Below are 25471 nucleotides of genomic sequence, written 5' to 3'. Positions count from 1 at the left end.
CAAAGTGGCACACGAGACAATTTAATTGGCATGCGGCCGAACTCTGAATAAAATACATTTTATGGTCGAAACTTAAATGAACATAAATTAAAAATATTTTGCATAGACTGCACGGGTCTCTGAAAAATGATATCTGATCGATCGCAGGGATGGCGAACGTCCTGCCATTGGTCCATAGAATCGGGAAGACAGAGATAAATCGCCCTGATTTAAGGGGATCACGGTATAATGAGCAAATAGAATGTGGACTGTCGAATAATATTTGCTTAGCCACGGGGCTGGCTCAAATATCAGACTCGAATCGACCTGTAATTTCTTCCAGTATCGACAGTTTTTATTCCCTTACAATATGCCAAATGCATAAATAATAGTATTCAGCATTTTTCCAGTGTCGATTCTACGTGTTAAAATTAACGAGATATCGTAGAACGAAACTTATAGTAAAAAGTGTCATGATGACAGCTTGGATATTCGGCAAATCTTGCTCGGTATATTTAATAAATTTTCTACTCGACAGCCCGCGCGCGTTGTCGAGCAATTTTTATTAAGAGAGGATTTCCATTCGGCGCGTTGTAAAAATCGACTCTTTTTTATCGAACTCCCTGAACGTATGTATCCTTGAAAATATGTCGTGAGAATTTTATACTGATATATGAAAAATTCTTGGAGCTGAAACACTTTGAACGGAGCGGCGAGCCCCGTCTTGGAAGTGGCCTTAAAACTTTAAACGCGTTTCTCTTAAAACTATGTTTCCCTAGACTGTCGACGCATCTTGGTTATTACTGCACCAGTCGTTTCGAAATTTCGTGGCCATTCGTCGCTTTTCTTGAACTCGAATCGATATGTTTTAATCTTTCGATCGTCGGAGAATTAAAATACATTCGTATGGTCAAATAATTTGACTACTTCGACCGTCTCCTATCTGCCTGGATGGCCGTGAATCGCATTTTTGTATTAATAGACATTCCAACGCGTTAAAAATTAAAGTGCATTCAGATGGTGAATTTATCTTTCATAATAAGAAGTCGCCTAGCGGGTCTGATCGTTCATAGTATAATCCCCTTCGCGTGGACGTTGCTTCCTGGATTCCTGGCTCTGCAGGAGGAGGAGATTATACCATAACCAGTCAGACCAGCTAGCCAACTCCTGCGTCTCTGCGCAGGACAAGTATACGCGTAATAAATGTCCGTCGTGGTATTATTTTCTCATTTTATTCCCGCAATCTTGACACTCGCGTCTCATTTCCCTCGGAATAGATATTAATTTGAAAAGTGATCCCTTCGGATGGTCGAAATAATCCTTGTTTCGTTAATAAGATAAACAGATTTAATTTGTGCATTACGTACAACATTACTATCTCTTCTCCAACGGGGCTGGCAAGATTAAGTCGACGCAATGAAATATTAAATCAAGGATACAGCATCCAAACTCGTAATGGCCGAAATTTGAAAGAAACGCGAGTAATTAGTTTCGAAGACAGATTGTATTTTACTGTTCTTCTGAGCTTCGCGAGCGGTACGCGGCGCGTGTTGCGCGACCGATCGAAGCTTGATGCACGCAGCGGTCGTGTATCGAAGGAACGACTAACACGCTGCGGCCATTAATGAATTTAATAAGCGTCGTAAAACGCGTGCAACGGCCGACAACGAGGCCGAACGGGACTTTAAACGCGAGCCCGCAGATGGTGCCTGCTCCTTTCAGCGAAACCGATGGCTGCATTTATTAATCGCTCTGGTTATATAATTGCGTCCTTGCAGCAGGCGTGTTCGTGTTCGTGTTCGTGTTCGTGTTCGTGTTCGTGTTCGCGGCGATCGGTTTTATTATTCGTTGGCCCCGCGTCGATCCATTTTACACACCGATTCCCTACTTTCGCGCATCAAAATATTATCCGCGGCGGTCGTGCACGGGATTATACATTGTGTCGCGAAGAATGTAATTAAATTGATCGAATTACACGGCGGAATGCGAGGCGAGCCTCGTCCCGCGCGACCAAACGATTCGCCGGGCACGTTGCGCGATTAATTAAAATGACGATCGCGCGCGATATTCGTTTTCTACGAATATAATACGTAATCTTTCATTCGAGCGGAATACGTTAACGACTGTCGGCGCTTTCGTTACCTTCCACGTCTGTTCTTCCGCTTTTATCTTTCCCTTTCCACGTAACTTGCGCAAACATTAATATCGTTTCTTTAACGAATGAACGGGGAACTGCCAGTCACGCGACCTCTTTTTTTTTTCTATTGTTCCCTTTCGCGGAGGAAGGCACCGTACCCCGACACCCGTAATTTTCAAATTTGCTCGTCAAATATGCCGGGCGATTTAATAAATGCAGGCGTCTCCGTCTCCCGAGTTTCGCGATGAAATTTAAATATCCCGGAAACGATGGAGCAACGCCGACCGTGTCGCGAGAATTTCCGAAATTTACGCCTGTGTTTTCCGGCGTAAATTAGTACGTTTGTCCGGACAGCGGGGGAAAAGAGATTCCCCGAGACCGTAAAAAGAAGCAGACCCCGGGAACGTTTGCGCTTTCGAAGGCGAAGTTGCCTCTCTCGAAAGTCAAGCTTCCTTCTCGGGCTTCCCCATTATCTTCCAAGTTCGCCGTTCTGTCATAATAGCACGGAACTTTGTTAAACTCTCGTTTAAGGAAAATCTCGGCTGCCGTGGCTCTTCAATCTTAATGGCCGATTCAAGTTATCGTTGCTTCGAGTTAACGCGAAACACATAGTCCTGCACTTTTCCATTATCGTTAATACCCTCAAGTGGACGCGTGTTTGTGCTCTCCCTCTCTCTCTCTCTGCATCCTAATTGCCATGTAATTTGTTAATTTCCAAACTTCTACAACCACCTAATCGTACACCAGAACCATTGTTACGATCACGACACTTTGCTCGTAATTGTTTCGAGAATCGATCTCTGAGAAACGAATCCCGTCGCAACTCTCGGCAACGACAAATATGATCGTGCTCCAGATTTGTCTAATACCGCTTTAGGAGCGCTATCGGGACGGGCGTGCATCGTAGGACACTCGAGAAAGAGACGACGTTTTCTGTACGATTCGTGGCTCGGAGCACCGAACGGGAAATTTCGCGATACCGCGATATTATGAAAGAACTTGTACCCCATCGGGGGAGGGGGATGGAAGGGGGGTGGGGGGCGGAATCTACGCAAACGTGCGCATAAAGCAGCTTCCTTCCAAAGAAAAAGAAGAATGCTGTTCCCGGCTTCCCCGCAGGAAGTGTTCCTCATATTTTCGTTCCGCCGCTACCGGCCATTTCTCAGGCTGTCTTTCCACCGGGAAACGATTACAGTGTATCTTCCGACGGAAGCGGCGGCCGTGCGCGAAATAAGAGAGTAATTTGTCGATGGTACAGCCCGCGAAACGTATCGCCGCTTCCTGATACGTATTTATATGAAACTTGTGCTCCGAACGAGCCAGCTCGAAAACATCTGCGGACGGCCCCACGATACTTTATTCACACCATCCAGACGCGCGGACGTCTTCGACGCGTAAAAACATCCCTCGCCGGGGTCGAGACGGTATCCGAGATACCAATTGCCAGCCCCGATCGTGCCCGGGCCATTTCGGGGCCGGATCGATCGCTCCGCGCGCTCGTGATCGACGATTCATCGCGAAATTATCGCGACGGAGAAGCGTCGCGTAATTGGGGAACGTTAATTGATCAAATAAAAATATTTATACGCGAGCAGATACCACGCAAGAGTTATTAAGCTAATAAAACGATGAAACGCGAAGTTTATAACACGAAACTTTGAATCATCCGCAGCCCGACTGTTCGCACACCGCCAAACAATCGGGGAAATATCCCTCTTTGTGGTACACCACGTTCGACGCATACAGACACGTGTAAACACTTTGATTATACCAGCTGCATTAAAAGCACTAGCTCGTCAATATTTGGACTATACCGAGGATCATTAAATCTCCACGAAGATTCTTTCACGACCCCAGAACGCAAACATGGTTTCAGTCTGGAAAACGTTTCAAATCCATACGGCTTTCAAAAGTTTAAATCAATTTGGCGCGGCGGAGAAAAATGTTGTGTAATTTGTTTAAATAATCCACGGAATTTGGAGAGGGCACAGTCAAATTAGCGAGCAGGTGGCTGCTAACTGGGATATTCTTACGAAAAATGTGTAACGTTATAGGAGTTTAAAACGAACTGTTTGTATGTTCCAACAACGCGGGTTGAAATTTTTATGCCATAGTTCCCCGGAACGATATTTTGTTACACGCTGTGCATGGTCATTTAAAAGGGTATCGCGCCGATCAATCTGAAATTTAATTGTTGTACGGAAAGTCTTCAATTACGCGGGAAAATACCATCAGCCACGAGAATTCCTCTGTTCGAAGCGACGCCGCAAATAAAAGGTTAACGTAAATAAATTCGAAATCTGGGAAACGATGACTTAAACCGTCTTTAATTCTACGCGGGTTGGACCGTATTTCAATCCCATCGAAATCCCTGACACCGGGCGGAAAAAGTGATCGATACGACGTGGAATGTCCCGTCCGCAAGATCTTCGAAAAATACGTCTCGCGATATATTGTCCCCCCGTGGCTGGTGCACGAGCCGATTTAACCTTAGCACATTTACCACCGTTTCGAAATAACACGGGCAAATTTTCGGAACTTACAGCCGCGGTTGAAACGTTTCCAGGGATATTATCGTCGAACGAATCCGGACGTTCGTTCGCGTCTCGTTTCTATTCTCCTTTTATTTACGAATATCCTCGCATCGATCCGTACGCGTTCGGCTCGGACCGCTACTCTCGTACTCGAAAAAAATATGAAAATATGGGCGGCGCTCACGCACGCGTGTATTTACGCTAAAAATCGGAGCCGAGTGGCTCGTTCCGTCTCTCCATTCATTTTATTCCGTTGCGTTTATCTGGTCTCGCCATGCGGGATCGCCGACTCGCCGCTCTCGAAAATGTCCTTAAGCGCACTTCGTCATTTCGGAGAGCGTATTATTAGCGAAACGAGATCGGAAAATATTTTCGACGGTCGAGGATGCGCGGCGAGCCAAGATTTTCCAACCCGATGCCTTAAAATTACTCGTCCGGTGGAGAAACTCGAAGAGCGCTTTAAAAATTTTAATCATTTTTCACTTTTCCTATAACGACAACCCCCGCCTTCTTTTTTATTTGCAGACACGATCGTAAGCGAATTCGAACGAAATGTCTTCGTTGCCCTTGTCATAGCGTTTGCTTAGCGAGGAACGTCTGTGCGTCCATTCGATGGTCCAAAGTGAAATTTGGTTGGCGGCGCATCGGATCGTCCGAGCGCGACTAACTGGCACTCCGGTTGGCAGGAGACGGTACGGTACCCTGTACACCGGCAGAGATTGAATTATTTTTCTCTCGGAATAATTTTGCCATAAAATAAAAGCGTCGGCGTCGGCAGAGGCGCGGGTGTAGGCGCACCCACGCCTCCGACTCCGAGGGAAACGAAACGATCCGGCGCTCCTCTCTTCTACCCCCGACGGTTGGTTCCGTTTCCTCCAGTCTCTGCCAGTTTCCCCGGTTCCTCTTTCTTCCCTTTTCCTCCAGCCAGTCGCCGGCGCCCTCCACCCTTCGTACTCCGCCGTTCGTCGTTCGTATGGGCACTCAGGCTCGCTGCCTTCGCTATTTTCCTCCGCGTTTCCTTATATTACATTCTAGATACGGCCGCGAGGAGGACGATGCGAGCTGAAAATTCCTACCCTCTCCTGTTCCTGTCAGTGAATATCTTATCATAATAGCGACGATGCTGTTCCCTCGGGTCCACCGGGCCCAGAGACCACCCTCACCCTCCCCACTCTCCCTCCACCGTTCGCAGTTTTCCTGATTTTCCCCCTTTCTCAACCCTTTCTTCTCGAATAACAAATCCTCCGGTAACTCACCGGCGCTCTCTCGAGCTTCCATAAGCAGTTACGAGCCGCTATCTACGAATATCGCCGCTCGTCGACGCAGCTGCAGTCCCGCGTTTTTTCCGTTCGATGCACACCGATGCAACGACGCGTCGGGCTCGACTTCCGGTCCCGTACCGCTCCGCGCCGACGCTCTATTTCGAAACTTTCACTCGTTAGGTGGCCGATATCGCGCCATGTGGCCCGTTCTCCGATCCCATCGACTTCATTCTCTTCGAACTGTTCGCTCTATCTAACCGATCATCCCTGCGTTCGTTCCCCGTCCACACCCAAACCCTATCCAAGATCACCGTTCTTCGCTCCCTTTTTCGTTACTCGGAATATCGAAACTTTTTCGAACCGTTTCGCAGCGAAAGTTCCACGAACCACGCACCAAACTGCCGAGACACTTTGGAATTCGCGCGATTCTCTCGACAAACTTTTCGTTATTTTATTATGTCGGGTATGCCTCGCGCCTCGTCGCTGTTCTTTCGCGTCTCTCGAACTAATATTATTCCCCGGGAGGTATTTTCAATGGTAATCCTCGCGTTGATCGGTTCTGGATCAAGACAGTCGATGGTTACTAGTATATGGAAAATATACTACAACGCCCCGTGTAGCTCGATTCTCCTAATTCCGAAACGTTCCTGATTTATCATAATTAAAACGCGATAGACTGTCTTAGAAGTCACTCAGGCGATGCATTAACACATTCACAGTGAGTTACTAGACAGACATACAAGAACCCGCGTCACGTTTGCAATGCGTTCGCTAGTTATGAAGCAATATTTATTGTCTGGAGACTGTCAGACCCACCGGAGTACTCTACGATTAATTATATCGTAATCAGGCTGCAGATTTTATGCATTTATGGCGTACACGAATACGATACACATGCACCAAGTAATATACAGCGAGACACACGCACTTATGCAAATTGAAATATTAATATTATAATGTTAATATATATTTCGAATTAGCAACAAAATCCCCGGTCTAATCCTGATATTCAGATTACTGCATATTGCGTGGTATTTACATTTGCCGCGCGGTAAATACGAATCAAATAATAATTCCATTTAAAATCTGATCTCGCGGTAAAATATTTGTTCGCGAAGATGAGAGGAAAGACCGTCGTTATGCGATCTAAAACCCAGTGCATCCTCAAAGGCCATCGTATTTTACGGTCTTGCAGACTTCCATACTCCGGCATAACAAACATTCTACACCTTTTCACGGTTTTTCCAATAACCGACGGTTGTTTTTCTTTTCCCGTCAGGACAAAATCCTTTCTCCGGTTTCACGATTCAGCGGCTCGACGGAGCACGCGGCATCATCTTTGGCCATTAGCCAGTGACAGTGCATCCGTTGACAGGAAATTGAAACTATGCTTCATTCCCGATCGTTCGATATTATGCGCGCCAACAAGCTGTTAATCGCTGTCATTGCACCGTCACGTACGCTTTAACGAGGGTAACGAATCACGGCTATCGAATCCGCACCCGTTGTAAGCGATGTGAAATATTTTTCAGGGCGCACGCAAAATATACGCGCGCTACGGCTCGCTACACCCGCCCCCGATTTCACCCCCCTCGCCCCGCCGTGCTCCGTTCATAAATCTGCGGCACCGATGGTAAATACGTTCGATTTAAACTCTAAGGGAAACCTAATCGCGAGCATGCTCTCGTTTCGCCGACTTTCCACGCATTCTGGGTCGCGGTCAAAGTTCAAACATCGCCATTAACAACGTGACAATAATAATTTGTTGACCGTAAGCGTCGAGGCACGATAATAATTCCATTTAAAATCTGATAATTCTGTGGATGAAACTTTTGAAAAATAATCTACCCTCCTTTGCTATGAAATTTCATTATAATATAAACGTATCACGTTACTCGAAAAAGTCTACACGAAACAGGAGTATTATGCCCGTAACGACCCCCATCTCGAAAATGCTTTCGCGCGCAAAAACACTTTTCCACGACGCACAATTTTTCGTGTTACCTAAATTAAACTCGATCTCATTAACGCAGTTCAATAGAGTAATTTAATGTTGATTCGTTCCCGCCGAGCAACCTGATTTTTGTATGCACAGTTTTTACCCCTCTGTTCCCCGTTTCCCTTTCAGACGCGTTTCTCTATGCAAGCCGTTAATTATAATGCACAACGCGTATAAATGGAGCAACTCGCACGCTTAACGAATAAACAAATACATTCTACGAGAGAAACGCGCGTGTCGCGCGCAGCAGCGATCAAAACATTCGAAACACGTCAAAGATTTTGCGGTTTGACGTTTCCATTCGTTTTGTTTTCTTTTTTAGGACGCGGTTGCGCAAATACCGTGTCTGTGTGTTGGGAGTGCAACAACGAATCGTTTGAAAAATACGATCAATTGCCCCTTTTAGGGCCTTGGATCTTTTCTGTATGTTTGAATAACGTTCTCGCGTTTGGAATTTCATATCATAATAAATTGTTGAATTATTAATAAATAATCATTACAAAACTGAATCTAACAGTGAGAAACACTGTCCATTGTCTGCATACGAAGACCGTATTGGGACCATCGGGTCTGTTTTGTCGTCGAGGGTCAGGGAAATAAACATGATGCAGGCAATGGTTTCTTTCCATTTTAAGTGGACGCCAGATTTTCTTTTAACAGAGTAAAGACGTCCTTGCAAACCACAGAATAAAGTTTCATTTTTACTTACAAAGTGTACTGCTTTTTCACGCAATTCCAATATAAATCTTTTAAGAACGTTATTACGAAGACATTAAAAAAGTATTTCTGTTAATGTAACGAGCGAAATTCGTAAAGAATAGCTGTTCCATACGGTACAACTATTCCCATTCATTCCGGGAACAAGTCGTACTCACCGAAATCGCCGGTTTTTGCAGATCTGCCCAGTTTCACGAAGCCGATCGGTAATGTGACCGCAGCCATCGGCAAAGAAGCCATTCTGCCGTGCACGATCCGGAATCTGGGAAAGTACAAGGTAAGGGATTTAAATGTTACGCGCGGAAAGAAGGGCAGAAAGGGAAGAGCTGGCGCGGTGGGTGCAGGGGGCGGGGGGGGGGACGTTAATTAGCCGGCGCGCGGGGCGTAAACGAGTTCACGGGTTCACGGTCCGATAAGGGAATTCGAGATTTCGGTAATCTCGTGAAAATAAATGGGTCGCGTGGATGGTTGTGGCAGATGTCACTGTCTCGCGTCTTTTTGCGCGCTCTTCCACCCCCCCGCCTCTGTTTCTCCTTTGCGCCGAACCCCGATCCCCAGCCACCCTCGGGTCTCTTCGTTCCTTCCTCGAGACTAACTTTCCAACAGTTTTCCGCCGAAAAGGCCATCGTATTCATTCACCAGGTGGAAATAAACCGAAACTTTGTCCGTCTGGCGAGGACTCGTCGGACACGAGAAAGCTTCTCGGAAGTTCTCCGACAGGGACACAATTCATTAAGCTTCCGTGCCGGTTAACGAGATGAAATTAAACGCCATTCCGTACCGAATGATTAACTCGTGTGGCGGACAAACGTCGACGCTCCTATTTATTCACGAGCTTTTTCCACCCGCGAAGGCCTTCAATTTCATGCGAATTAACCCGGCCGCGTTTCGGTCGTTCGGTCGATGCACCCGAAAAGGCACCCCCGACTTCTCGAACTTTAAACTTCGCGACACGATAACGCGAATGCAACGACACCGGTTCGCCGGATACGTTTCTTGCCGCCCGCGTGCATTAACGGGAAGCGTTCGACTCTGTTTGCGAACGTCGAAGAGTTAGTTCTATTGAAATGGAGCCAAGAGGAAAGTCGGGGAAAACCTCTACACAAGAATATTTCAAGATCCGCGGCAGAGCAACGAAATTCCGCGCGTTTGCCAATCTCCGGTTAAATAATTAGTAGAGAAGCATGGAAATCATATCGAAACCGCTGCGGGAGACTTTGTTCGCGTAATTCTATTCTCTCGCGAAGACAATTTAAATTCGAAATATTGAGATTCAAAGGCAAACGTACCATCGAAACCCGAGCTTCGTTGCCTTTTTAATGGAACGAAAATGTCACGAGATTTGAAAATCGATCGTCTGTCCTAGTCACCGAAAAACTGTGCCTCGAGTTTGGGTCCAAGTTTCCGCCAGAACTTGGCGAGATAAACAAAACAGGGAAAGAAAGTTTCGCTCCGTAGACGTCCAACAATTTTTACCGAATTGGCAAATGGAAATCGAGTCTTCTTCGCGGCGTTTGAAACGTGAAACGATGGAAGATTGCATACACTTTGAAATAATTGGACGTACAGAGCTTCATCGAACAGTAAGTACGTTGCGTTTCCATTCGTAACATTTGTCTGACAATAAGCAGTCTATATTTCTCTTCTCCTATCTACGAGCGAACGATGATTCCTTGGGATGGTTATTCTATAATACCTTGGGAGATCCGAAGTAACTACGTCCGTCAATTTTCCTGCCCCGTTTCCTCCTAACTTTCCAGTATTTTCTTTCAAATCCTCCGATCTGTTCAGACATTTGAGTGCCTTCGATAGATACTTGGCCATCTTAACTCTCGAATCAACTACAGTACAATAAATATTTTTCAAGAGAGCACAAAAGAAAATTTCTTTCGTTCGAAACACGACGAAACCTCTTTAAGTCTAGTTTGTATTTTTAATGTCGAGCTTAAAAGTCGCCGGTTCAGACGTCTTGACATCCGTTCTCAGCACTTTTCTCCCGATTTCTTTCCCCGTGCCGATGTCGCGTCTTCCCCTGTTCGGAGTATTCGAAATTCTTGAATGCACGGGATAAAACGGAACCGGTTAGAAAAAAAGGTACGCTCGCGCAAAGTTCGCGGGTACTTCGACAGCGGCGGCCGTCGGTTTCCGCTTTTTGTGCGGCAACAACGGCAAAACCCTCGGGAAAATTTCGAAAGTTTATTTACCTCCGGCGCGATGCAAAGTCCGCCGACAAAAACCCATCGAAAACAGTTAAAACGCTGGTACAACTATAGGATTAATGAACACGGAGGCGGCATTATCAAGAGTACAATTAACCTAGAAACCGTCAAGATTAATAGATACCCCGGTGTACGTCGGCGCGTCTAAGACATCGAGCGTAAAAAACGCGTAATTGAATCGCGACCTTTGAATATCCCTGTTCGTAACGCACTTTGCGTTAACGGGTTTAAATAAACTTGCGCTCCGAAATTCCCCCAAACAATGTAATCCTGTTAATTACAGCCGGAAGGGGAATTACCGCGAACAAAAGGCGGGCTGAGCGTTACGCTCGTAAATCTCCGAATAATAAATTCGCGGGCCGAAGTTCCGATTCCGTTAGTCGCCCGGAGCAACAGTTCAAACATCACGAGCAAACGCGAAATAAGACACAGCGTCAAGCTGGCTCGCAGCTACCCGGGGCTATTAATCGACCTCCAAGTTTCGACCGTTTATATCGACAAGAATGAAAAATAGCGGCAAACACCGCGGGCATAAACCGAGCTAAAAAAAACATCCGGGTCGATTCGCGAAATAACTTCCCTGACGCAATTTGTTTTCGACGGATGTGTACACTCGCGTTCATAAGTGCCGCGACACTCGTCGATAAACGATTAAAGAAATCTGATAGAACGTCGGGAAATTATTCGGAGGACTCGCGGGAACGTTCACGGCCGCCTGATGTTTTATACAGCAAAGGGAATCCATCGACGCGTTTCGTTTGCTCTGGGAAGACCAGCACGTTCCCCGCCACAACGAAAAGGAACACGTTTCGTAATTTTCACCGATAACTAGCCAGCTTCATATTTACCGCAATAACGAGCACGATTCGCTTTTACGAGCAGCGGCGTACTTCAAACTACGCGACGTAGCACATTTCATTTGCTCTAAGAGCGAGCAAGCGGTCATTTCGTTAATGAGAAATCTAAAGGCAGAGTTCAATAATTCCCGTTATACGACGACAAAACCGTAACGAAATGGCCTTTGGTTTGTGGGAACTGCTGTGAATTTCAATGTCGCTTTAACCGATGAATAAATGATCTTTTGGCTAATATCGAGCATCGCAACCATCGTATAATATAATATAATGTAGTCGTATGCGCAGCAGCGGTTGGCTACATGCTCCTTTTAACTGAATGTTGGGCTCTTTTCGCCCGAAGGGACGGATCTCCGTTTCAAATCTCGGTTTCCGGCTACGTGGAACGTTACACCTAGCGCGTAAATATTTAAATAAGCCTAATATAAGCAGAAACACACGCTGAAACGGCACGGATTTAATATATTCGAATAACTGAACACAGGGAACCGTCAGTGGCGCATGAAACGCATCGCGTTAGATTCGCCGTACACTCTCTATAAATAGGATCGGTTAAATGGTTAAATTAATCATTTACACAGTAAATTATTAACTCTAACCCGGCTTCGATGCTAATACTACGTGAACGAGATAGTGGAAAATTCGGAACATGTATTTCTCTAAATATTCAATAAATAGACTTCTTTCGTAACTCAAATATTTCCAAAAAATTTACTGTACGTTCGTGCATGATATTGTTTTCATTACAAGAGCCTCATCAGAGTCTTATAATTACTGGGATAATTGATTAGTAGCCAGAGTTAGGTGCCAGAACAATGAGCAAGGCTCTAGGCTAGGCGAGGGTGGATATTTCCGAAGGGATACGGTTTCAGTTTGTTAGTTAGATACACCGACGAACCAGACGCGAGATCAGGGAACTGCTAGGATTATTGATAACGAAGACGATCCTGAGATGGGAAGTCAAGGAACAGCAGGAGGTCGAAAGTTCGCGAACGTTTGAGTCGATGAAGCTTACGATCGTTGGGGATTTCAGAGGTCCACTGTTTTGGAGCACCAGCTCGCTATCCACGAGTCAATATTCCAAAGATATACTCGAGAGTGGCGCTACAGTTGGCTACAGTTGGCTTGCACAGTAGAAATCCTCGTAGATTTCTATTTATTAAGAATTTATTTAATAAGATTTATCGAGCAACAGTTATTTGTCTGTTTACTTAGCGACGAGTCTCGTATCGCGTGGATAAACATCCAGGGTGCAACGATGACTTACGATCGGTCGTACGAGCCAGCGTAAGGCATCCAGGGACTTTTCCGACCGAGTGTATGATCGAGAGTGCGGGATATAAAATCGAGCAGAGGCAAATGGCTGCCGGTGGCGCGCACAAATGTTTGTATACGCAGGATATTGAGCTCCGCGCGTCGAAACTGTTTTTGCGAGCCTGGCCGGACCCGGTTCTGTTCGTGACGAACGTGCAAACAATCGACTAATTAGAAGTTAAAGTCGATGCGCACTTTCGCGTTCACACGGACGGAATAAAATATATAAATGGTGACGAGGCGAGCCGGGCCGTCGTGCGTCAACCCGCCCGCGGCTTCGACGTACAATCGAGCGCGTTAAAACGCATTTATGGTCGCGGATACGGTATTCCACGACGCTGTTATTTTATATTATTTCACGCGATGCGCTTTTAACCGTGTACCTAGGCAGTCGCGCACACACAGACAGGCCGCGCGCCAACGGAGAGAATAATATTCGATAACCGCAGATTTGTATTCACGCGAATCCATTCGACGAAACTACCGTTCTGGAACCGTGACCGCGCTACTCTTCGATGAAACGACCCCCCGCCATTTGGCCCTTAACCCGTTACGCGCAAACGGTCACGAAATAACCCCGATTCCATCCTACGCCCGACTTATTCGGTCCCGTACAATTTCTCTCTTTCGCGCCGTGACATCCTACCATACAATACCCGACGGTGTACTTTTAAATTAGGGAAACGATCCGAAGGGGTACGTTTTACGCGCGGTCGATACGCCCGCGAATCGCGATACAATCGGCCGTGGAAAAGCACATCGGGCACGGCGAGAAAACCGAGCCAATTTTTATTAAAGACCGCGTCGCCTTTCCCTACCCCCGTAAAAAGCCTCTTTTGTTCGGTCCCCGATGCGTGGGCAGACATCCAACGAACCGTTTCGAAAACTGCGTCCTTACGACGGCTGTCGGCGCTGACTGATTGGTTGCACCGCCATCAAAACCTTAACAACTCGTTCGGGAAGTTATTAAGCCCTGGATCATCTAATCCGTACATTTGTGTCTCGAGACGGGCGGCGAAAGCTTCTGAAAATCGAGTCTCGGAGCGTATTCGTTCCGCACGAGCGCTTCCGCGTTTCCCCCATTTGTCACGCACGCGCCAACTCGCCAACAATCGCGGCTCTTATTTTTAACACGGCCCCGCGGTCCCGTTTGTCGCGAAATAAACGGATAAACGGGACGCGCGGGATCGACGAGCCGAATCTTTCGCGACAATTTCCGTTTCGCACGACTCGGCCGACGATCCGCGAAACGAGGCGCCGCCGAAATGCAATTGCCGCGGATGCACGCGGCTCGTCCGCGGGCGTCGTTGATCAAAACTTCGCGCGTCGCGACGCGGGACGCGCTCTCCGCTGGTAAACGCGTTCCGCGGCCCGCGAGACTCCCTTTGATCCATTGTTGTGCTAACACGCGCGAATTTAAGGCGTCTCTCTATTTTATGCGGTTCCGTTTTCTGTTCTTCTTCGACTGCCGGGCTTCCTCCTTTGAATTCGCTGTTAACCGTCGTTGAATATACAGGGTGTTCGGCGAAACCTGAGAAAAATTTATAACGAGAGATTCCGGAGGCCAAAACAAGACAAAAATCACGAATACCTATTTGTCGACTGAGGCTTCGTTGAAAAGTTATTAACAATATTATTAATCAAATTTGTCCACCTACACGAATTTTTTCCTCGAAAGTGCGTAAGAATTCAGGGGTATGTCGATTGACCAAAAATAATTGTAATTAATCTCTGGAACCGTAAATAATTTTTCCAGAACGATTTGAAATTTTTTATTTTCGTCGAAAATTTCACACCTACTCGAATTTTTTTCTCGAAAGTGAGTAGGATTTCGAGGGTATGTCTAATGACCAAAAATAATTGCAATTAACCCCTGGAACCGAAAATAATTTTTCCAGAACGATTTGAAATTTTTTATTTTCGTCGAAAATTTCACACCTACTTGAATTTTTTTCTCAAAAGTGGGTAGAATTTCGAGGGTATATCTAATGAACAAAAATAATTGCAATTAACCCCTGGAACCGAAAATAATTTTTCCAGAACGATTTGAAATTTTTTATTTTCGTCGAAAATTTCACACCTACTCGAATTTTTTTCTCGAAAGTGGGTGGGATTTCGAGGGTATGTCTATTGACCAAAAATAATTGTAATTAATCCCTGGAACCGAAAATAATTTTTCCAGAACGATTTGAAATTTTTTATTTTCGTCGAAAATTTCACACCTACTCGAATTTTTTTCTCGAAAGTGCGTAAGAATTCGGGGGTGTGTCTATTGACCAAAAATAATTGTAATTAATCCCTGAAACCGAAAATAATTTTTTTTGAACGATTTGAAATTTTTTATTTTCGTCGAAAATTTCACACCTACTCGAATTTTTTTCTCGAAAGTGCGTAAGAATTCAGGGGTGTGTCTATTGACCAAAAATGATTGTAATTAACCCCTGTAACTAAAAATAATTTTTTTAAAACAATTTGAAATTTTTTAAAAATTTTCTGATCGGTATGGAACTTTAAACGTTAATAACTTTTTGACGAAGCCTCGATCAACGAATTGGTATTCTCGATTTTCGTCTTATTTTGGCCTCTAGAATCTCCTATTGAAATTTTTCCCAGAGGTGGGTGAACACCCTGTATAACGCGCGGGGGCTCCGGGCGCTTCAGAATATTCGGGGAAGAATTGTACCGGTGCACAGCGAGTCGTAAACAGGGAAGCACGAAAAACACCGACAACGAATCCCCTTCAGCAGCCACGGAACGAAGAATCTCCGCTCGTGATATTAAAAGGCAATTGAAACCACCGGGGGCGGTTTTCTTTCACGGGACGCGTAAATTCGTTGTTGTTCGATAAAGAGAACATGGAGCGAGAGATTTCGTTCGGGACTTCCCGATCCCAAACTCGGAAGCGTCTGCTGGGATTAGGGTAAATTACTGGCACCCTGTTTTACTTGAAATATCGAATAAACGAAGTAGACTATTCTAGTAGAATTCTTAAATTATCGATACCCAATGCTTCTAATAAATAAATAAGTTGATGGTTCGAACGATAAAAATTGGGATTTTACCTTATCGACGTTCCGATCGTCGAAACAAGCGCGGTATTACGCGGCCCAAAAAATGGTAATGCGACAAAAACAGTATCGGTATTACAAATTATATTACACGGATAAATGTCGGAAAAATTAAAACCGCCCGAAATATTAAACGGCAATATATCACGGGCAACGATATCACGGTGCTGCCAGTGAGTGGGAGGGATAATGAGTTGAGCGTAAATATACTGTGAACAAGTACTCCGCCCACGCTTTCGCGTTGTAGTACACAGGTACACATTTTGCTACAATAAACAGGATTCGTTGTCGACGAGCAACAAAAGTACACATTTACTAATCAAATTAGCGAGGGTAACTATAAAAATAAAACTAGAAACGATTGAAAATCGCATCGTGATAAATATTTCGAGTCGAGATCCCTACTCGGAGGTTAGTTACCGGGGTGAAACGTAATTTGTAATTTGAGCTCCGTCGAATAAAAATTTGTCCGGTGTTAGAGTTTTCCATAGAGTCGTAATATCCGCAAAAGTGGCGCAGCCGATCGATAGATTAGTTTGTTTCCGGGTACACCGTGCGGCTTTATTGAACTTTGCTAACCTTATTAGCCCGTAAGAGAACCAAATTGGGTGAAGTAATATTCGCCTTGACCGTTCAGGCACGAATATATCCATTACGTAGTTTAACAGCAAATATAGATTGCCAAAAGCCTCGTCAACTACCGTATAATGTATTATCCGAGTCGCTAAAATTTCAGTATTGATCTATAATCAAATCCAAACCTTAGAAAATACGATCTAGTCTATAAGTTTTTCTCTGTAACTCGAAAACTAAGGATGATTATACAATGGTTCAGTGTGTTGACCTTGATAAACATATTTCAAGGCTATCGGTGAGTTAGGCCCCTTTCGTGCATAATTACCTAAATTGTTGTACAGAGATGTTCGTGCATATCGGTCGCTGGAGATACATAGATAGTTTCAATTATACACCCGCTATCGTTGGCGCGAATTTGAACTAATAATTACCCTAGACATTTCTCTGCGCCATGGATCAACTAACTCCAATTACTATCACGAGTAGCGATCCACCGTCGACCCCTCCCGCGAACGTACACATCCGTATCGCGATTTCTATCGCAGCGACGCAAATTCTACGCTTTAAAGTCTAGTTTCGCAGAAATAATTCCATCATAAACGAAAGTAAAAATTTTAATAAAAATTCCGCCTCTGATCAGAGGAGATGGACCACTCGAAACTGTCGATACTCGTCATTACGTCCTGTCGAATCGAAAGATATTCCCGTTTCGCGACGCGGATAAAAATGGCTGGGAACGCGGTAACGAATCGAGAAGACCTCTCGAGAAATCGAGAGAGATTCGTTCTGTCGGCCGTCTGGTTGTCGTCCTAGTTCCCTCGCTAGACTCCTCTACCCGTGTTTTCTTATCGGTCTTGTAATCGTCCCGGCCGATTTTTCTAAAACCCCGCGCCGCGTCGTCTGAAGAAAGACGGAAGTTCCGAGGGGTAGCCTTTCAGTACACGCGGCACCTTATCGAGCAACGTAAAACGGAGGTAAATCGGCAAGACGCAACGCCAAGCCTTTCCGTCTCTCTTTATTCCGGCTTCCTCAAAGCCGGATCAAGCTGTAAAAAAAAAAAAAAAACGAAGATGGAAAGGGACGTTTTCCCTGTGAAGACCGAGGCTACGTCGCGAGGATACTGATCGTCGAACGCAGTCATTTGCACCACCACCGAGTGAAATCGTGGACCGGCGTGCGACTTCAAAGCGATTCTCTTGTAGTATCACGGCTCGATGGTAAAGACGTCTGGCGAAAGTACAAGATTTATGGCTTCTGAAACTCCATCGGACATGTTTGGATAGAGTTTCCCCCGTCCCGCGGCATCATTCGGTGGCTCGAAGGCGCTCTCTTTGTATCGACTGGCAAATATTACGCAACGTCTGGCGTGAAATATAAACGAAAAACGTTTGAAGTGGCGCGAGAGATTGTAAACCGATAACCATGGATACCCGGGATTCATTCGGAGTCGCTATAAATTGGACACGTTCGAATCGAGACTCGCCGGGATATTTCCTATTTGCCCCGATTTTTCCCGGGGATCGAGACGTACGGGGGGGAAAGAGCGGCGAAACGCGACAACAGAGAACGAAGGGGCAAATAAAAAAATAAAAAAAAGTAGAAATATGTAAAAGCGAAAGATCGCAGGCGACCGTTTCCGCCGGAGCGATTGTAATCAGAATCGTTCTTATACTGTTATTTATAGCCGTTCGAATCCACCCTCCGATCGTATACAATGTGTTTGTGCATAAGAATCTCGTAAAAAACAGACGTATACGAAACAACGATCGACGCTCCCGAGGGAAATGGGTTTCGTCGTCGCGAAACGAGGGGGTCGAGGAATAACCGATACAGGACAGACGCTTCGCGGACCACCCTCCGCGAGAATCTTCCCCGTCACGTTGTTCCTTTCGCGTGAAAAGATTGGTAATTCATCTTTCCAACTAACGACTCAAGTTTTCCAGGAAACGTACGAAACGATCGCTCGATCACCGGCCGGGTATACCGGCGGGCGTCGCGACGCGGACGACGCAAGGAAAATAAATTAGCACGTAAAGCGGCCGCTTCGTCAGCCGGCGCGGATAAAACGGCGAGTCCGCGTTAAGAGAGAGCTTTTAATGACATCCCGTCACGGCGGAATCGTTCCTCGTCGATTCGTTTTAACGTCGGTTCAATTTCCGTACCGAAACACGGCCAATGACGATCCCGATGACGATCAATCTTCCGGGGGGGGGGAGATCGACGGAACGTCCTCGGGTTAAATAAAATAAATTACCGTAACAGAAAGGGGGACGCGGATATTCGACGAGTTCGTTCGTCGGTTGGGTCCTGCCGGAAGGCGGACGAAAGATGCTGGGAAGTTTAATTGTCGTCGACGGACTCGTCCGTCGTTTTCTACGAATCAAGCTTTTACGCTATGAAAGGAATGCGAGGGCGATCAACTCGGGGTTCCGTTTCATTCGCGGATAATACCGGAATTTCCTCTCGAATAATCCTCCCTCCGTGGACAGTTCCAGGCACCGGATAGTACATTTTTCTTCGCGCGGTCGTTTCTTTTCTTGTAAAACCATCGTCCGTTCGATCCGTACTTCCTTTAATTACCTCTTAAACGCCCCGTTGGCGAAGACACGGATCCGGGATTCCGCTTGATTCTTTCCTGTAAACGCGTTCGTCTCACGCGATACGAAAAAGGGATTCCTCGGCTCGATCGAGGTCAGAGGCTATTTATCGTCCCGTAACGTGTCCATCTATCGTCGATGAAACTGCTGAAAACGATGAGACGGACTATCCAATTATCGACGTACTGCTCGCGAACTAGTTTGTATCTTGTGAGAGCTCTAGCAAAGAATTTTTAAACGCAATAGTTATTTTCCCCCCGTTTCGTTAAAAGCCCGGAAATCCACCTAATCCTAACCGTGCGATCCAATTTTCCGAGCGAAGTTCTTCTTCGGTAATTAGAATGGTCGCAGGTTCCATTTTGCGACGTGTCGGACCTTCCTTTTGTACGTACTTGGCATTTACAATTAGCGTAGTTCGCGAAACAATGACTTTGCTAGCCGTGTTAATGGCACTCGGCTCGCGACTGCTTTAAAAGCGCTTTTCGTGTTTTCTTCCAAACAAATTAATCTTCCCCTGTACATTTCCATCAACGATTGTATTTCGATACGAATATATTCCTATTGTTCCAAGCAAGGACGTTTCTTGATGTTGATCCGAGTTTGCATTATATTATTCGATATTTAATTGAAAATCGTTGGTTCCGTTTCCTTGAATAACAGGACCCAGTGACACGAATGCCTCGGTCGCGGTCGACTAGGTCTCGCGATCGCGTTATCTTTCCGTGACGACGAGCAGGGATCGGGCTCTGGTCTCCGTTTCAGCGATTCGCGTGAATTCACTTATGCCTTTCCATCGAGGACGTTCCGTCGCTGATTAACGCCAGAGTCTCGTTGTCGACGGCACGACTTTGGCAACTCCGTTGCTCCCCCACCCCCCATCAGCCGGCCTATTCCTCGAGCTTCCCATCAAGCATCGATGAACCGGAGTATTTTCGGGTATGGAGTCGCTGCCAGACTGGTCGAGGGTGTGGGAACTAGAATAGAGAAGTACAGGGGGCTGATGTTGAGAGAGCGCCGTGGGGGGCGAACCAGCAGCAGCAGGAGTAGTAGTAGGAGGAGGTGGAGGAGGACGAGGAGGATGAGGTTGGGGAGGGAGAAGAGACGACGGGTGTGAGTTGGCCGGAGTGGTGTTTCCCCGGGGTAAGCATGAGCATATACTTGCCCGGGGCTTATTCAGACAAATCGGTGATTGCTGCGGAGGCGAGCGAAAGGGTAGCTCGCCACACCACCACCAGCCAGCCACCAGCACCATCACCACCGATGGATCCACACGGTACCCTATCGGAGGAACGAAGACAGGGACGTTAGCCTGAAATTCGCGACGGAGGCGAAAAGAGGACGAGAAAGATGGACGGATATAGATAGCGAGAGGGCGCGCGCGGGGCCAAAGGGGGAGGAAGTTTTGGGAGTGGAGAGAGAGACAGGGAGAGAGCAAGCGAGATCGTCGAGGTTAGAGCGAAGAACCATAGGATGGAAGGAGAGCGAAGAATGATTGTTTCCATGATTACAATGGAACGGAAGAGGAAGAGGGATAGAGGCAGGCCCAGGAAAAGGGTATGGGGAGCAATCTCTTAGCGCTAACGTAGATTCGTGGCCCAGGGTCTCTCGAAATATTACAGTGGTGGGGCACACGCCTAACCCGCCAGGGAATTTCGTAACTCGGCGGATAATGTGTGTCAGCCGTCGAACCTGTTCCGGGATTTCGCAGAGGAATCTCGCGGTTCGTTTTCCGGCGCGAGGTACGCGGGAGACGTGTCCGGGGTACCAGCAGACCCGTACGTCGACGGGGGATGCAATTTGCAGAGCCAGCACGCAACCAGTGTATCTGCTAAGACCGACGATTTCCCCGGCAACCTTCCACGAACAAAGATACCCTCGAATCTCGATCAGATCTCGGACTCGTCGCCCATCCACTTCGGAGCTTCCGATTCAGAGGATTCCACGACTGGGATAAAATGTCAGCTTCCGTCTGCGAACCGTCCGCGAGAACTCGCTAGATCCCCGATAGCCGTGCGCGACTCTCGAAATTATGCAAAACGCAAGGGATCGCGAGGTATCCGATTTCGATCGGCGAAACTTTTTATCGGATAAGGAGTTCGTTCCAGCGGGATGGTCGAACATTATCCCGGAATAGGATCGAACGAGAGACGTTATCTTTGTCGTCGGGATAACGACTCTGCAGGCGACGTAATAGTTTCCGTTCTCGTTCTGCGCGGGACAAACTGTTGTTCCCCCGTGACAGAGTACTTAAGACATTATCGATTGTACCTCCCCCCGACGAACGAAAGAATTCAAACGCGACCGACCATCCCTTTTCCCCCCTCGTTTTTCCTCGCTCGTCCTTTTCTTATCTGGACCGATCAAAAGCGCGTCGATACCTTATTCTCGGCCGCGGATTATCCCCCGTCGGGGCCTTCCATTCGGCCGCCACTATCTTCGGAACCTTCCAAGAAAATGACCAGCTACCTAATTAGACCCGTAATTACCACCAGCCCCGTCGACGGCCGGCCTCGCGATTTTTCTCAATTCCCGCTCGGCGATACAGTTCTCGTTAAAAGTAGATTTCTCCTAAAACCCATGGTCTCGTCGCGATACAGAGCAAGTATATAATCCCGCGGAACAGGATTCGAGATCGATTCGTTTTAACGCGATGTGGATACAAGACGCAAGGCGAAACTTATTCCTCTACAACTTGGAGAAGATTTCTGATAGGGTGATCCGAGAGTCGTATCTACCCGGTCTAATCTGATCTTGCTCTGCACGAATGGCACTAAGTTTGAATAAGAACTCGAGTGACGCGTGGGTGCCATCGCATTTGCACTTTAAGTCATCGTAAATGGAAAGAAATTAAAGAATTCGTTTTTACCTTGAAGTGTAGCACCGTAAATGGTTTCAGAGACTTGGAATGCGTCTACAGAGGACTCGATATCAGACAGCCATCAGCTTCTGAAAATAAAAAGTGATAGGTTAGTACATGTTCCAAAGCTATCGAACACAGAATATTATTCGCGGTGAAAAACAGTGTGCAAGAAAGATCATTGGAGTTGGAAGACTATTGGCTACTATTCTATTTACTGCTAATCGCCCTGAGGCGCTAAGAACTTCGAACACTCGAAATCTCCGGAACAGCTTCAAAACATGTTACTCGGAGCAATGCACTTTCTAGTGCGTCGGTCGGTTTTGCACAAAGTCCGACTCCTACCTCGCCTAATCGCTAAAGGCTAGGCCATCCTCTCCTAGTCAAATTAGGAAACACTCTCAATGATATATTTGATGATATCTTTCAGCTTGACACTTGAATCTTTCCTTTCGCGCGTGATCGAGTCCGGCGCGTCTGACCATTGCTCGATCTTTCTACTTGCGTCGAGCATTCGCGAGTCTTTACGACTTGACACGGTGTTATTTCTGCTCAAGTCGTATATTTCTCGATTCTTGATACTCGAACGCTTCCGTTTGACGGTATTAGCAAATATTTTTCCATCGTGACGTAAAATTTAATAAAGAAAAACTCGATTTTAAGTTGTATGTACCTGTACTATTTAAGATTTACTTTCGTCCACTAAATGCAAAGTGTCTTGGAGGAATCTCTTGGCCAGTTTCTCGAGGTGGCGCGCGTGGGTACGATGATCGGTGTCGACGGAGCATCGTCTAACTAACCCGAAGCATAGGGGCATATAGGTGGACATACGGGACGTGCACGACAGTCGCTTCGGATTAATTACCAAGTGTAGCGTTATAGATAACGCGTAGGAGATGCGGGAGTGGACCGCGGGGCAAAGGGGCAGCGCGATACGACGTTAAATTGAACCTTTCGTCAGGTTGATTCCTGCGGTGCCAGTGACACACACCGGTCCAGCTTGCCTAAAAGCAATTACTGCTGGTAGCCATACGTGGCCGACGAGGCGCACCGTGGGGCACACGTATCGTACGTGGATAGACGTCGTAGCACATAAACACGCGGCAAGACACAAAGGTGCCACATACGATATAATATCGACTCGAGCCCTCCTATCCTACGCCTCCGTTTACACCCCTAAAGATCTTTCCTCGCGAGAGATCTACGCTCCATACTAATTTTTTCTTTAAAACGACAGACAATCTATTAGAATTAAAAAGAGTTAATAACGATTTTTCGATGCAGACTTGTCGCGATTTGGGGCAAAGTTTGACTCATGCCGCAGGCATTAGCGCTATCTAAGGTGTATCGCGAGTCTGTTGCACGGTCGAACTTGCATCTCATGGGACACGTGTGTGAGCAGGGGTGAAACGAACGCAACAATATGTGTATGGGGATTTATGCGAGATGAGCGCGAATGTACGAAAGGTCGAATCACCCAACGGGGACTATCAGTTGTGATAATATTTTTTCAAACATATACTAAACGTAACACTTTACCAGCTTAATGTTTAAGCTCCTGCAGCTTCTATAGCGGTACAATGAAAAGCTTTTTTGCATACTCGGATTCTCTAAATCTCCGATTGTAATTGACTTTCGACCCACCTATCGTACCCTGCTGTTCGAAACGAACTCCGCACACTCCCGTTCCAAAGTACACATGGACTTTACGAAACCCATGATCCGTTCTCTTCTAGAAACCGATACTCTAATCTAAACACTCGATCGATCTCTTCTATTCAGTCCCAAACGTTTGTCATTTCCACACGGTCGTACGATCGCGCCGAGGACGTCTCTCGCTCGGTTCTCTTTTAGGAAAATCTCTTTCCGTGCAAAGTTCTCGCGCTGACCCGAGATTCCACGCCGGCGAACGGACGCGAAAAGCTCAGCAAAGCAGAGGCTGTCGACGTTACCGCGTTGAATAAAGAAGAATCAGGCTGGAAATTGTTTGGGTCATTATATTTCCTCTCGTCCAGCACTCTGCTTTGTTACCGATTATTTACTCACCTCCGTACACCCTTATAACCTGTATTCTGCGCGCGACATAATATATACATATTTGAATAGAAACGTCAATATAATTAACTGCGTGTATGTAGGAACGTAGATGCGTGTACGTGTATTCAGAACGCGGAATATTATGCATACGTACACACACGGTGCTAATATTAACACAATTAGGTCTGCACGAGGCTCTGGGCACATTATCTTCGTTACACAGTCGTTTCGTAAATACAGTAGGGCGTCGATTACCCTAACTGTTAGGGTGACAAATTCGCCGCGATAATCTAATAGGACAACAAGTAAAATAATTCTCAAAGATGCAACGTACGTTATTATCGGTCCGTTTAATATTTTATTACGAATTAAAAATGATTGCAACTCGGTCGGACGTATCGTTTGATAGCACGTTCGAGCAGAGAATATGTCACTGCTTATGGGAACCGCAACGTTAGACGTAAACAAAATTCGGGAGCGGGCCAGCAGCCAAAATAGGTTGAGAAACACTGTTATAATATACATACGTACATACGGTGCATTCGCCGAAGCGTGGCGAATCGCGCGTGTTCCCGTGCACAGTCGGCGCTGGATTCAAAGTAGGCGAAAGCTCGAGGGGAATAAACAGTGACGTACCCAGGGGTTGCAAAGGAGTAATTGCACCAGCCCTCCCCAGTGCTACAAATAACCATTTTTTAACCATTGAAATAGTTTTATACGCAACGCGAGAATACTCGTTCCACCGTGATCGTCAGTAGGTCGCGAGTCTTCTAATTTTGGAAGTTCGAAACCAGTTCTGATAAAGGTGTCGGACCAGAATAGCCCGTTAAGATTAAGAAAATGAATATTCCAGGAACGGTTCGGTTAATGGGTTGATCCCGAGTCTTGTTAAATGGAGGTTAGGGATGAAGATGGTTCGATTTTGGTGATAATAGAGGTTTCGTTGCGGTGTCGCAGGTGGGATGGCTTCGGATGGAGGACCAGACGATATTGTCGATGGATCAGCGAACGGTGACCCACTCGCTGCGGTTCCTCGTCACGGTGGAGAACGCGAAGACGAAGAATCAGAGCCAATCGAAGGACGAGGAGGAGGCCACTTCGCGGCTGCATATCCGCCAACTGAGGGAAGCTGACCGAGGCTGCTACATGTGCCAACTGAACACGAACCCTATGTTGAGCCAGCTGGGATGCGTGGATGTCCTAGGTATGCCTAATTGCGCGTTATGCCGCATTCCTACGGTCAGGTACAGTTGTAGCGTTTGCGGTCGCAGAGACGTTACGCACGCAGGCACGCACGTACAGGCGGCATGCACGCACGCAC

At 46.5% G+C, this 25471-nt stretch overlaps 1 protein-coding gene across 1 annotated transcript in view; it reads left to right on the top strand.

Moving 5' to 3' along the window:
• LOC122397800 (lachesin-like) overlaps positions 1 to 25471 on the top strand; it is a 56259-nt gene that overhangs the window by 25254 nt on the left and 5534 nt on the right. Inside the window, exons 3-4 of the mRNA XM_043397206.1 lie at positions 8808 to 8905; positions 25108 to 25354. Of these exons, the coding sequence (XP_043253141.1) occupies positions 8808 to 8905; positions 25108 to 25354 (345 nt within the window). The remainder of the gene's footprint in view (positions 1 to 8807; positions 8906 to 25107; positions 25355 to 25471) is intronic.

The sequence above is a fragment of the Colletes gigas genome, unplaced genomic scaffold (assembly GCF_013123115.1).
Source record: "Colletes gigas isolate AHSC1104 unplaced genomic scaffold, ASM1312311v1 Colletes_gigas_Sc00010, whole genome shotgun sequence".
NCBI lineage: Eukaryota > Metazoa > Arthropoda > Insecta > Hymenoptera > Colletidae > Colletes > Colletes gigas.
Note: the sequence above shows the minus strand (reverse complement) of the source record. Positions and strands in the feature narration are given on the sequence as shown.